At 45.4% G+C, this 15179-nt stretch overlaps 1 protein-coding gene across 1 annotated transcript in view; it reads right to left on the bottom strand.

The window, feature by feature from the left end:
• LOC144827606 (mediator of RNA polymerase II transcription subunit 1-like) overlaps positions 1–15179 on the bottom strand; it is a 648236-nt gene that overhangs the window by 252221 nt on the left and 380836 nt on the right. The window contains exons 8-9 of the mRNA XM_078685852.1: positions 14603–14677; positions 12587–12660 (exon numbers count right to left, since the gene is read on the bottom strand). Of these exons, the coding sequence (XP_078541978.1) occupies positions 12587–12660; positions 14603–14677 (149 nt within the window). The remainder of the gene's footprint in view (positions 1–12586; positions 12661–14602; positions 14678–15179) is intronic.

Consider the following 15179-nt stretch of genomic DNA (forward strand, 5'->3'; position numbering starts at 1 on the left):
CACTGTTCCGCGGGGTCCGTCCCAGCGCCCGCAGCCACCTCAGGGGGCCTCCGGTGATGTAGAGGCCCCACCCTCCTCTGCCGGGCACCAGCAGCCAACTCTGCCGGCCAAGGGGGTGCCGCGGCTGCAATGCGAGACCCACCTCTTGCCAGAATCTCCGGCCAGCCACTCGCAAGGGGCACATCAGTGCATGGGCCCCAGCCCCGGCCCTCGTCCGTAGTGCAGCTTGTCGAGGCGTAGGGCAGACCGGGGGTGGGGGGCTCCACCGCCACCACACCCCCAGCGCCGGGTCCACCCCTATCAGGCACACCCGGGCAGCTCTCCCTAGGCCCAGGCCTCCTCAGCCGCCACAACCGCAGGGAAGGAGAGGGGGGATGGGTGCCGCGGCGTACACGCGGCAGCCGCAGACTCCGGGATCGGGCGCCCGCTCAGCCACCAGCGGGCCGCCCCAGCAGATGAGCAGCCGCTCCAGCCCGCTCACCTCGGGACACTCTGCTTCAGTCCCTCAGCCACCGCTGCCTTCGCGGAAGCTGCGGCGGCAGCCCGCCAACTGAAAACAGGCGCGGCTGCCGATGCGGGCCCCTCCGGGACACACCATCCAGCGCCCGGCACCGTGTCCTCCAAAGTGCCCTGCAAATTCGGTCTGTTGGGACCAGGATAGTTGGCGAATGGTGTCTCTGGCAAGGGCGGACTGCGGAGCCCTATCGAGACGCGTCCGCCATGATCTGCTCCTAAGCCACGCCCCCTCGACATCATAAGATTGTAGTAACTCTGTTACCCTTGCTGAGAATAAACCCAGAGTATTCTTTAATCTTTGATGGAGACGACAGAATTGACGCTGGGTCCCCATTATTGAGAAAGCAGTCAAAAACCTACTCTCAGGTGCAATGTTTTGACAAAAGAAACCATTTGAAATATCTAACGTGGTTTTATATTTTTTATGTACAATGTTATTCATTAATGCTGTACTATGTGCATTTTGTACTGCAAATGTTTTGCAACAAGAATTTAGATGTCTGTAATCCAAAACTAGACAATATGTATTGTCTGATTTGGAAATAGGAAACAAAGGATTGTTCATTGATGAGGTGCATGTTTCAATCACCCCTTGATTTTAGCTTCTTGCTTAACTGGGTACTGCCTTTGTGCAGTTGGTTGATTTTTTAACTGGATTTTATGGTGAGATGAATCCTCATCCCATCCTACATGATTTTTATATAATGCTGGGGCTTGGGCGACTGCCAATTTCCAAGGGTAAGTATATTTTAAATGTACTTGAACATGGTTGGAGAAGGCTAGCATAATGAGGTCTTCGCCATGTGGGCACTCCCTGACAAATTCCGGTGGCCTGTCCTGCTCTGGTAGAAGTATATCATAACCCTTTGAAAGTCGCTCCCAAAAGAGTGCTTTCACTTTTCTTGGTATGACTCCCTCCATTCGGAGTGTAATTTCATATAACTTATGTAGAGAAATAACCCTGGTATCACCAGTTTCAACTTCAATGTCTTCATTGAAGTCCACTGTCTCCAGAAGTCCCTTCAGGTTCTGGTGAGCTATTGTTCCTTCTGCTACGCTGTCCAACATTGTGAGCCCATTCTCTGTTCTTGAGTTGTGTTCTCAGAATCCTCTGCATGTCTGATCTTTAGACCTGCTACTTTCTTCTTGGAGAATTGAAGTTTTGGTTTGTGTTTCTGAACGTGTTGATCGTCTTTGGACTTCACGCGTTCTTCTTTGTTGTCTGACCGTCCTCATTTTTCGGATGTCTGTGATGATATCTGAAAGGTACAAGAGGAACGTGTATCAGTATCTTGATACCTGTCAGGTGTTTTCAAATTATCCCTATTCCTGAGGTTGTACCTCCTTTCAGATGGCTTATTTTGAGGAGACCTACCTCAGGAAGGAGAACGCTTCTCTTTGGAAGGTTGTTTGCTATTTTCCCACTTTTTTTAGAAGATGTAGGAGTGCTTTTAACGGAGTCTTTCTCAGAACTCTGACATTTGTGGTTTAACTGGTCTCCCACCCAAACTGTCTCTGCCTAATTTTTCATAGGATTTTTCAGTTATTCTGGCTAGTGCTTGTTGTTCTGTTACATCAAATTCCCTTAATTTCTGGTGGATCGCCACTGATGCTGCTTCTCCTTTAATATTAGAGAATATTATTGCTGAGACCTTTTTGACATTTTTCAGTAATTTCATACCCAAATTCAGAGCAGGCTCTGCCCTGTATTCATTTTGAATCTTTTTCAGGACATCAGGTATTACCGCCTTAGACGGAACACCATGTGTTTTAGTGTAGATAGCAGCAAAGACTGTATCTCAAGAGGTGCAGTCTTCCAGAGGTGGTGTGATCCCCATTGGCAAGCAGATCGTTAAGATTCTGTGTTTATCATAAAGGCTAGTATCAGGAAATACTGCTTCGATTTGAGTAATTTTTTGAGCTACCCAGAATGGAATTGGTTCACATTTTGCGGGTAATTTACCCATGACTGCATGTAAAGTCTGTGGAGTGATTTTTAGTGTGTTCCCCTGGTGAGAGGTATGTTTTGGAATAACTGTTGGAGGTTGGTATCTCTTTCCGGGACTACATCTCTAACACCCCCCAAGGGGAGTCAGAAATACTGGAGCTGGATTCTCGGCGAGGAGGATGACAGCGTCTGGTCAGTGCGTCAGGCGGGGACTTGACTTCCTTCCGAACTTGCTGTGGTGTGCCGCGTCGTGCAAGTAGGCAACCGAACCGTGATTTGCCATGGAAAGGGAAAGTACATTTATACCTTGAAGGTGTTTAGGAATGACAGCATTGACGTACAAGTCGGGCATAAGAACGTCATGAATGAACCCTTAAAGAATAGATGCTCATGCATAACAAAGGAGTTCGTGGAGAAATCAATATCCAGGCAAGGGAAAGTCCTAAAGGCTTAAGAGTCTGGTTTTCCAAAAACTCGTTGTGAGGAAGACGAACGGATGTAGTTGACCATGCCTGTATTTGGTTATCATCTGCAATGCCTAAAGAAGGGCTGGGTTTCTATGCCTAAATAAGGGCAATGGAAATTGTACCTATATAAGGGCATCTATATATCATATCTAAATCAGCACACAACACCAGGGGTTGGAAAGCCTCAAGAGGAGGCCCCCACGCCGCTCGATAAGCGTGGCTGAGCACCCCTCATCCCCACAGCACCAACCCAGGAACTGGGGTGGCAGAGTGGGCTAAAGAACGGTGATGGACTAAACCCAGATCTTTTGACTCGGTGTGAGTGTTTGATTGGTTCAGATGCTCCGTCCATCACCACCCCCTTTTGTACCGCTTTGCCGCCATAAGTTGGCAGGGTATGCTAAGGCGTGAGTCCCTTGCTCACTTTGCCACTGGATTCAAGCAAGCCTGGCTGAAGACGGCTGAAATGCCAGAAACCGGTCTTAGGTAGCTTGTTTCCAGTCCAGGGAAGGCATGGCTTGGCAGTTCGGGCTGGACTGGCACAGGGTCAGACTGATTTGCATATGGCCATGTCTGAACTGAGGTGACAGAGTGGGCTAAAGAACGGGGATGGATTAAACCCAGATCTGTTGACTGGGTGTGAGTGTTTGGTTGGTTCAGATGCTCCGTCCATCACCATCCCCCACCCCCTTTTTTACCAGCCCCCCTTTTGTACCGCACCAACCCAGGAGGCAGAACCTATGGGCCCAGTGTCAAGGGCGGCCCGAGGAGTTGTAGGCCCAATGAGTACAGGCCCCCGGCACAGAAGACTGGGAGGATGCACCCCCCCAAAATCCTCTCTGCCGCCCGAAGAAGCGGCCGACACCACCCCAACGCTCCCGTACCCCCAGGACCAAAGAGCCTGCCTGCAAATTACGGCCTCACCCGGAGCGGGAGCCAGGGAGCTCAAGGGAGAGTCGAGAGAAATCAGGTTGTGCCCTCAGGGCTCCCCTCACGGTGAGCCGCCCGACCACTGCGGCCGGAACGGAAGTGTCCGACAGGAAGACGGGGAAGTGGGCCGGGGAGCACAGGCGGGACGCCAGGGAGATGTCACACACAGTTCTCCTGGATTCTGCAAGCAGGCCTAGGGGTGGGGAGGACTCAAGAGGAGACACCGACGCCACTCGATGAGTGCAGCTGATCACCCCCTATCCCCACAACACTACCCGGGAGGCAGAGCTGGTATGTGCAATGTCAAGGGCAGAGAGAGAGGATGTGGGCCCGATAAACTCAGGGCCACAGCTCTGGAGGCAGGAATGGTGCACCCCCACTAGGATCTCCACCGCCGCTAGAAAAAGTGGCCAACACCACCTTGCCGCCCCACCCCACCCCCAGGGCCGGAGGCTCCATCTTAGAAGTAAGGCTTCACCTGGAGCGGGACCCAGGGAGCCCAAGGGGGGGGTCGTCGTGAGGTTTCAGGCAGGGCCCCCACGGCCTTCCTCTGCGATGGGCCACCCGAGTTCGCAGGGGGGCTCCTCCCAAAGACCACAGGACCCCACAGCCTCTTCACCTGCGGCCGACGCCAGCATTGGTGCACACTGGCACGGGCTGAGGGCGCTCGAGGCCTGGCCTGGATAATGGCCCCAGCCGAGTGCGGGGCTTCTTGCCAGTCAGGCCGCCGCCTGACGTCCGGCCGTCTCCACCGCTCGAAATAACGATCAAAGGATGAAATGGCAGCAACAGTCGCCGGCGAAGAGGGCGTGCCAGGCGACTCCTCGCCGCCCGCTTGATCGGTAGGACAGACCGGGCCCTCACAGCCGCACGCCCACAGACAGGTGCCCCAGGGAGAGGGAGCTCGGGCAGCGCTCCGGGGTCCACAGCCCACCTTCAGGCCTCCCTAATCACAGACAGCCCCCCTTGGGGCCTCCACTCAGCACTGGCCATGGAAAAGCCCAAGAGGTCCAAGGGCCACGAAGTGCGCCAGTCAGTGCGAGCGCTCCGCCATCTTGGAGGCTGATTCCTGCTGGTCGATCAATCTTCTGCATGGAAGTGCCCCACAGACTAAATCAAACAACCAGGGATGCAGCCGGAGGTGTGGCGGTCACCCAGACAGCGAAAATAAGGTCAGATGGCTCTCTCGTTGGGCGGATCATAAGCGGATGGCGGAGAGGTCTGGGAGCGCACTCAAGGTGCGACTGCCATCTTGGCTCGTCAAGCCGCGCCCATACTATTTTTATGATAAATTAGTGTTAGGAAACACATTCGGATAACAGTGAACTGTCTGTCTTAATATTGGAAGCACTTTGAATGTAACCTAAGAAAATAATCTTTATTTCTAATGCTATCTAGAGTAACAAAAAAACTCAGCAACCAGAAACATGACATTGGCGTTGGTAAAAGTTAAAGTAGTCCCCCCCCCACCCACCCCCCCAGAACTGGTAAATGCTGTCATCCTTGGACGGATGTTTATAAATACCTCAGTATTCTGAATTTTCATCTCCAAAAAGAGAAGTTACATGTAAAATCAGTGTTTCCCACACAAAACTCTGCATGTACTGACAATAACTGCACATTTTCTTAGTACATTTCAAGAGATTTGACTTGTTGGAATTTGGCAAGGGAAATTAGTTAGAATCATATCCCATCTACAATGTAACCAGGATCATTTAAACCCAGGTCCTCACACTGTTAAAGAATGCCTAGTAGCACAACTTGAGAAGGGGCAGCCACTTTTGACAGTGGCAGAGAGAAAAGGAGGAAATAGTTGCTTGGTATTGTTTTTTTTTTTTAAAACTCTTTATTCGTGACTGCGATCAGATATATCATTGTACAAACAGTTATCATACACCTTATACAGTCTTTTCCTCTTTTCTCCCCTCTTAAACTTTAAGCATCTGACTCATCAACTCTTATGTTGGGGTCCATACAATTCGTCTGTAGCAGCTCGAACAACTCTATGTAACAGTATTATTACTTTACAAATGAGTACAAACTGTCGTTGTCCGGCCATTCCTCAGCGTGTACACATCTGAGGACCCTTACCTAAAGACATCATCAGTCCCTATGTTGCTTGGTATTGTTAATGCGAGGTGAAAAGGAGTTATGATGTGTAGGAAGGTAGGATCCTTCTGCATGGTTACCCCCACTTTTTAACCTGATGCTAAGCGGTTATTGACTAGTCTGACTGGGATCCTGCTAATCTGGACCCCAGTCTATCTGCTTTCTCCCTAAATTGGTATGTTCAGTACTTCGCTACATTCCAAATTGGATACTGGGGTACCCTTATAAATCCCTAGTATATGGTACTAAGGTACCCAGGGCGCAGGTACCCCGGGCGCAGGTACCCCAGAGGTCCACAATTGGCTGAAGCATGCATTATGCCACCCATGGGAGACCATTCAAAATGGAACTACAGGCCTGCCATTGCAGCCTGTGTAAGCTGATGCTAGCACCACTTACTAAAGATATAGGTTTCCTATATTTAGGGTCACTGCACTTAAACCCTAAAAGTCAACCCAATAGCATGCCTTTGCAATCCTGAAGGCAGGATGCTTGGTTATAAGGGAGAGGGTGCCTCCGCATGATCAGGACACCCCTGCAGACTACGGAGTCCATTCTCCCAGGTTGTCATTGAAGTAGCCATTAACCATATGGAGAGGCACTGCGTAATTACACGATGAGCATCTCGAAACTGGCTGCAACGAATCCTATCATGTTTGGTATCAAAAGTGTTGGAATCATAACCCCACACCGTAAATGGTGTGGTAGGTATGATTCCAAGCACTGGAAGAGCCCTCCGTTAGGCTCTCCATGTCCTCGGTACCAGTCTTCCAAACCCGGACTGCACAAAATGGTTGCTGCCAACCAGAGACACAAATTTGCCCTCCTGCTGCTGAGCCAAGCTCGAGCAGGGGAAGGCCGAACAATAGGCATCCTGTAACAGGGAGGTGTGACCACTTCCCAGACATGATTTAAGTTAGTGTATTGGGGCAGGGTGGGTGTGTTTGCCAGTGCCACTCAGTCTGAATGAGGGGCACATTTGGGGTCCCCATGCATAGTCCAGTTCAAACTTGTCCTGGAAGCCGTTGGCACCTGCTATGGCGCGAAACTGGACAAAGGACATGGGAGTAACCTCCCCCGTGTCCATACCCTCCCCTGGGAAGATCCCCTGAATCGTCCCAACCCTTTCCTAAGGGTACTTAAGGGCTTACCTGTGGGTGGGTCCCTAGATTCATCATGGGATAAGATTCAGATCAGACACCACTTCTTCCACGTCTCAGCACTCTGGACTTCGCTGGATTTCGTTTGGGTTCGACTTTGTCTCCCTTCCAGTCTGCAACATCATCTGTGCCTGTGCAATGTACAGGAACCTTCCAAGGGCTGTGGGAATCAAATACACCTGAAAGAATCTCCCTTGGAGTGAAGGAGTCACTCCCCTAAATTCACAGGCAGCGCAACTAAGTCGACCGGTCTGCTGATCCTGAGCTTCTCCGGACTGCGAAAGGTTCTGCAAGAAAGGTGGTGGTTTTCCACGGCTCCTTAGGCCTGCCCTGACCTCTCACCAAGTTTGAGGCCAGTATCCCTTGTGGGGACTGCAATGACCGAACCCCTGTGCAGCACGACAACTTGCAGTTGCAACGGCTTCTTGGTTTCCTTCCAAGAATATCTTTGGGCTCCAAGTAGCCCCAACCTCTAGCATCTCTAAAGGCCAGAAAAACTTTGGCCACACCACATTGTGGCCTGCACCTTTTGGTGAGCTGCTTGAGGTCCTCTCGAGACTCCAGTGCCTCCAGCCTGTGGGTGCATTTGAGGGTCACTTACTTCTGTTGGGCTCCCCTGAATGCTCGGGCCTGCCCGGACTACCCTGCTTGTGGAGAGTCCCCTGGACCTTGCTGGTCCCGACATTGCCCCTTTTTTAACTTCTGCATTGGCTGCTTTTGCCAAGGCTTGTTCGTGCTCCCGCTGGACACCGACCCCTCAGCAATCGACATCCGACGTGGGACAGCTCATGCAATGGCTCCTTCAGCGCTACCTGGTCCTCACAGCTGCAGAGTCAAGGTCCTCATCAACTCTCCTGCAACTCACGACATCAGTCGGCATTTGTCTTCCAGATCTCCTGGTCACTCCTGAGTGACAGACTGTCAGCTCTACTTGCAGGTACCTCTGAACTATAATGAACCTTCGTATTTCAACTGACACTTTCTCCTCCTTCAGCAGTGGCACTTTCCTGAAGTCCTACATTGGGTTCGACAGCGGTTTCCGACACAACTTCACACATATGCACCCAGCTTCCCTGGTGCAAGTAAAATGGATACTAGGGTATCCACAGGTGGGGTGGCTCTCCAACCTGTCTTCCACGAGGTTTCTTAGGGTCCACTGGGAAGGGTCCTTAATCTTTAAAAAATCCAACCGCGCCTTACATGTAGACTTGTACGGAGCACGCAGTCGTGATCTCACACTTCACACACTCTCTGTGGGGTTCCTAGTCACTCACCTAGGGTGGTTCCTTGGGTCCCCAACACTTCTATATTCTCTTGATGTTGTCTTGACTAGAGTCGTGCTTCTTATACCACTTACTTAGTATATGGTTTGGTCCCCCTCTAGGGTCCACTGTGTATTTACTGCTGATTACTCGGATTTCTATGCAAAGTATTGTGTAAATTGTGTATATCTCCAGGTATGAGATATTTAAACGTATTAGGGAGTCTTAGAAAATAAATACATATTTTTATAAATACCTTGTGTGGTTCTTTTTCACTTAATCAATACATATGAGATTGTTTTCTGGTAAAACAAGCTGCTTTACTCTCCTTCTGGACTAAGCCCAAATGATATTCTCCACAGCTACCACTTAAGAGAGCTTTCTATGGTTGTCTATGATCTACTAAATCACCATAAGGGTTGTCTGGACTGGTGCAAGGTGTCCACTTACATACGTGTACATCATATACCAGGCCACCTTCTCACATGATGCATGAGACACTTCATAAAAGTCATTCTCAAGATTTATTGGGGTGCCTCATGAGGTCAGCCAGGGATACAAAATAGTGGCCCCCCCTTTAATGAATAACACAAACAAATTGCTGAACCTTTTCTTTCTTATCCCAATTCCCAATCGCATGACGGTGTCTGGGTACATTTGAATCCTTTGACATATTATATTTTTTCGTCGACTTCATTTATTTTATTGAGTCATATAGTGCTTTTATTAAAGTGTTATATCTATACAGAAATTAAATATTTGCGCAAATATTAAATGTGAACTTCATGAGCGTACAATAAATGAATTCATTTTTAGGAAGAAACAGATGACAGACGATGGTCTTTCAGAAGGAAATAAATAGTGTGGGGAGAGGAAACTTATAAAGTGTCAATGTTTAAAGGCAGTAATGAAAATGAACAGAGTCTAGGCTGAGCAGAGGGAAAACAAAGATTTGTTAGAAACAATTGTGAGGCAGGGTGAAGTGAGAGGGAACAGAGTCAAGAGGTTGGGTGAGGCAAGTACAAAAATAAACAAATGTAATAAGGGCAAAGTAGAATGTACAATTCAAACGGGAGCCTTTGTAGAAAATAAAAGGGGAGAAGAGATAGGGCAGAAGAAAGACTCTAGGGCTATAGGCATGAAGGTCGACAAGAAGTAAAGAGTAGTGGTCAAGACGAGATAAAATAAGAGAATTTCTAGCAATTTATTTTCATATCTGAAGAAAAAAACAATTCAATTTTCTTTTTTCTAGGATAACATTATGAGAACAATTGGCAACCCATTCTTAGATAGCACACATACTTCCTTTCCGCACACCTTGTCTCACACAAAGATACCTTTGATGGAGCAAGGACTCGTAGAAAAAGAGACTTTCTCAGAAGCAATCCTCTCATTTAACTCCTTAACATGTTATGCATTTTGTAAAACGGATACACACCACACAAAAACAAGGGTTAGAGAAGCTTGCATATGTGTTTACTAATGATAACCATTTGAACGAACTAATAAAACCGCCTTAACGGGGAAATATTTACTGCGCATGCGTCAACTGCATATACGTAGTATGACTTATTAAAGCTTGGAGGGAAATTCTGGCGCATGAGCTAAAGGCACTAACATGGAGTCTTGAAGACTTGCGTGCATGGCACCTGCTTAGCTGAAACAAAATTGAGCTATTTAACTAATGCTAAAGCGGGGAAAGTATTAATAAGTAAAGGGGGTTAGAGTAGAGATGGGTGGTGTACAGTGAAACCATTTATTTTTTAAAGTAATATCTGATTTCTGAATTTATTATTAGTGCGCATTTGGGCCTCTCAAGTATGAAGGAAGTAAGCAGAGCCATGTGATTGAATCGGTCATCTGTGCATGCCTATTGAGAGTGAACCCGGGACGATGACCATAAACTTGAATACAAGCCAAGGCCGCAGAGTGCCCTGGCCTGGGCACTGGGCGGTGAAAAGTTCACTCGAATGAAAGAAGTCTCGATCAAGTTGCTATTAGGTGGGGTACTAAAGGAATTTGCTGTTTAGGGGATTTGTTTAAAGAGGGCCATGTAGTTTCTTTTAACGACTTACAAACCAATTTTGCTCTATCTAAAAAAGATTTTTTTAAATACTTTCAAATCCGCATTTTTTTACAGAATGTAGGACCATCATTAGAACACCAAATGAGTAAAATCCCTCTTATTGAACATATGGCGAAAAAGACATCAATTGGCCTATTCTATTCTTGTCTGATTCAGGAATTTCCGGATGATTTGGAAAACTGTCAATTAAAATGGGTAACTAAGCTTGGGATACCTGAAATCAATATTCTTGAATCTATTATGTTGGCCAATCGAATTCTTATAACGGGGATGATGAGATCACAGTATTTTATGTCCATACACGATTTATACTATACCCCGAGGAAGATTTCTATATGGAGCTTGATCATAGGGACAAAATGCAACAGGTGTGGTCAACCAGCCGCTGATGCGTTACATATGTTTTTTCAATGCCCCAAACTTTCTGAATTCTTTTCTCTTATTGAACATTTTTTGGGTTTAAATTTGGGGCGTACGATTAGTATAACCGGTGAGCTGGTATTGATTGACTGTAGCTCGGGAACTGTGGGTCTGCCAAGACCAAAAGCTACGACATGTTTTCTTTTTATTTGTATGGCTGTGATACGAGCTTGTATTACAAGAGATTGGATTATTCCCGAGCCCTCCTCCTTTTTTAGCTGGTGTTAAAGACTATTGTCAATGTATAATCTGGAATTGGCCATTTATAAAACTAAAGGGATAAAGAGGAGGGTTATGGGAGCAAAGATATGGGCACCTATTACGGAATGGATTTAGGAAATGGCAATGTCTTAGGTTCGATATGTATTATTTACTGTTTTTGATGAATTTATTTAATAATTCTGCGATATTTTGAAACATTTGATCTGTATAGCTGTTTTTTCCTTGCATAACTTTTTTTTTTTTTTTTAAAGGATTGAAAGGATATGTGGAAGTTATTATAAATGTTGCAAATATAATGTGAATAAGGGTGGGAATAAAGTTTGTGAATACAAATTAAGGGGATTGATCTATGAACAATGGGCTGACTGAAAAGGGTGACATGTAAGCATAGTGTGATGATCTTCCCCCCTTGCCTGGCCAATCAGAATTATTAGTTTTGCGAAACTGATACTTTAATGGGTGGTACACGAGGAGCAAAAGGTATAATTGAGGTAGCTTTTTGTTAGTTAAAAAGAGAGAAAGAAGAGAAGACGTTGATGCTGAATGCTGAAGAGCTCGGGATGCTGTTGGAGGAGGGAGAGATGCCGATAAGAATCAAATACTGAGCCTGATATCCTAAGTTATTAGGATTAGAAGAAGATTGCGGAAGAATCGAGGAGGAAGAGAGTGTCAGAGAGGGGTGCGGCGCAGTCGTTGGTATTCTAGAGAGGTCATCTATCCTGTCCTGAATCCTGTCCTGAAGTCTGTCTCCTGAACTATCCTGGGGGACCACTACCAGCCCTTTGGCCAGGGGGTGGTCTTCACACCATCCAGGTAATTATAACTTTGTAAAATTACAGATGTTCTTTTCCCTCTGTCCTCTCCTTTCTGAGCATAAATCACTGCAAGTCTGAAGTATGTGTTGATGGTTTGATTAATTGAATCTTCTCTCCTATGAGTGCCGGAGACTGTACTGTACTTTGAAGTGGTTCACATGCAATTAATTTAGATAAAGACTTAAAACGTACCAGAGTCTGCGGTTATTTACTTTGATATAAAAGTTAGAATTAAGTACATTGTCACCATCAACTAGTTCAACTAATGGTCCATCGACCAGAGGAAAGCACTTTTTGATCAATGAAAGGTTGGTTTAGAGTAAGAAATAATCAATCTGGAAGTGTGGAAAATCATAAACTTTAACTACAGCGGTTTACTCATTTTTAGGTGTGATTATCTGCCCAGGTGAGTATATGGTATTGGAGTATCTGTTACGCCGCTGGATCACCTTCCTGCATGGCAACACACAGCACTTTGATTCCTGAAGGAGCAACACTACTGCCTGGGGGGGGGGATTTCATTTTAAATGTGTAGGCTAAGCAGGAAAGGATAGTCTTCCAGTACATCAGGTAAAATAAGAACTTAATTCCAGTAACAGGTACAGTTGAAATTGGAAATCAAATTAATAAAAGCCAGAACAAAAAGGTCACCTCCACTTCTTGGCACAACATCTCCTACTTTTCCATGAAGAATGGCAGCGACTGTGTCAGATGTTGTGGTTTTCCTGGAAAAAAAACATTTTTGCATTAACATTTTTAGCAAATATGACACCATGGTCAATATTTGAACACATAGCCATTAAAAAGGGAGACCAAGCTGCCCTCTCAGGTTTGCTTTACCGAGCAAGAGGTCAGGCGTATAAAGAAACACATCTTTAACAAAACACAAACAAAAAACACTAACCGTAACAAGAAATGATCACAAAGTCCTTCTAGCTTGTAGTTATTTTTCTTATTAACCAGCAATAAAAAATGCTTTCATAAATCTGCGTGTACCATATTCCTTTCTTGCTCTCTCAAATTTGCTTCACATCCCAGACCTCATAGGTTTTGCCATCTCCCTCCCTGACCTCATTTGTCTCAAGTGCTCGCTGCCACCTTGTCCGTTATGCAGACATCTGCGCATTCCCTCTCATCTACTCCTTTAGTTCCACCTCCCATTAATGTAGATGGATCCCTCCCTTTTTAGGAGTGTGTGGAGGCTCTTCACTGCCTCCCAAGGAACCATCTGGTGCTTTAATGTAGTCACTGAGGAGGAGCAGAGTCAGCTTTTTTCTGGTTTACTCTTAATGGAGCATGATCAGCTGCAGTCCCCTCACCAATATCATTGAAGGGAAGAGTTGTTGCTGATCCGCTCATTAACCACTGCAGACTAAGTTGGTCTCTGTCTTAGTTCTGAACTCCACCTCTACCTATCTCTAGACCCCCTCAAATTAATGTTCAGCACTTCACAATATTAGTTGAATCAGCAGCAATAGGGGAAGCGTTTACGTTGCATCTTCATTTTGCCGTTGCTATTTATCTCAAATGTATATGCATATCACTTAAGACATCTGGGATCCATGTTTCAATGTACTATTGGACAGGAGTTACATGTTTATTCATCAGAATACGGACTTCTAGCACGCTTCTGTGCACCTTCAAGAAAAAGAAGAGAAGCAGCACATTCTACAGTCAGACACCAGAAAGTGTTATTTTGAAGAACTATATTAATCGGTACTTGTACAAAGACTGCTTTATATGTCAAGCCTGGTGCTAACACCTTCACATTAACTAAAACTCAAACCCTGCACCATTTTACATTTTTTTTTATAGTTTGAAGAAATTCTACCCTACGCCTCAAAAATCAGGATGCTATCATGGTTCTTCAAAAAGTACTGGACTACCATGTCCCAATCCATTGCACTACTGGACTCCCACTCAACACCCTGAATCTAGTTCTGCTGTACATACGCGGTTTCATTTTCCTGTTGCGCAAGCTAAAACAAATATACAGTAACTGTTGGAAATGCTGATATAAACAGGTGAAGGTTGGTGCAAATGGGTCCTTGTTACTTGAGAGGACACAATTGTGTAGTTTACGAGAAAAAGAAATGGAGCTGGCATTTACCCAAAGCTTGTATAGCTGATATAACATACCAGACTTCTGCATAGGGCGTGTGTGGCCTAAAATCTCACCTGAACCTCCTACAAGTTCTATCGGATGCTTTGAATTTGAATTAGCAGAATGCATCTTCTGAGAAGTCAACCTTTTCAAACTAGATGTATGGGAGCACTTTCTTCAGTAGGGCAAGTTACATATGTGTAAGCCAGCACATAACTACTACTGTCATTGACCACTTCTGAAAGCAACATCAGGGTTCTTGTGAATGCTCTTCAAAAAATTGAAATGTTGGCGCATTAAATAAAATTGCCTATATCTTCATAACCTCCATGCCAACAACTCCACATCATAACACTTTAATATTTAAAATCTCCTCAAGTTCCATCTTACATTCTAAGTCTGCCTTCTGGTGTATTTATGGTCATCTCGTTGCCCTTGATGTGATGCTGTTAATGGTTGCCTTTGTGTGGACTCAACCTATATCAAGGCTTGCGTTCTACAAAGGCTTCAATAACTAAATTATGAAATGAAAACAAATACAATGTTAAAAAATTAAATATTACCTATCAAGCATGAATATTCCCATAAGATCCTTTTCCAGGGATTGCAAGGCAATGTGCACCTTTGCCTTTAATTCACTAAGAAAGGAGGAGATAATAATTTATTTAAAAAAATGTGACTGTTCGGTCAAAACTCATTCTACCTTATCACTAAGTTTAGTTTCAAATGATAGAGAAAGTGAAAATTCAAATAATGGCCAGAATTACGTAGCATGATACACACACTATGTGCACAAGTAATCCCCGGGTTTTCAAAAAAGTCAAAGAATATGAACATATCACAGTTATTCTTAATTAAAGAATGCAACAATGATTGTACCATTAAATTGAAGTTCTGCGTTTGCACCCCAACAAGATCATACAGAACTCTCCAAAAGTATGTAGTTAAGCATTCTTTTTCTAGAGATCGGAATGCTGACGACTAAAATAGGGACATCTAAAAAAATAAAAAACACAACCAAATATATTTGAGCTATTTTCAATTATTAATGACTTCATGCTTTTTGGAATAAGATGCATCATATTGGTCTAATCACCCCTAACTACATTAAAAGACAGTGACAAAAGTGCGCAAGCAGGG

This window comes from Lissotriton helveticus, chromosome 4_1, assembly GCF_964261635.1.
Source record: "Lissotriton helveticus chromosome 4_1, aLisHel1.1, whole genome shotgun sequence".
Lineage (NCBI taxonomy): Eukaryota > Metazoa > Chordata > Amphibia > Caudata > Salamandridae > Lissotriton > Lissotriton helveticus.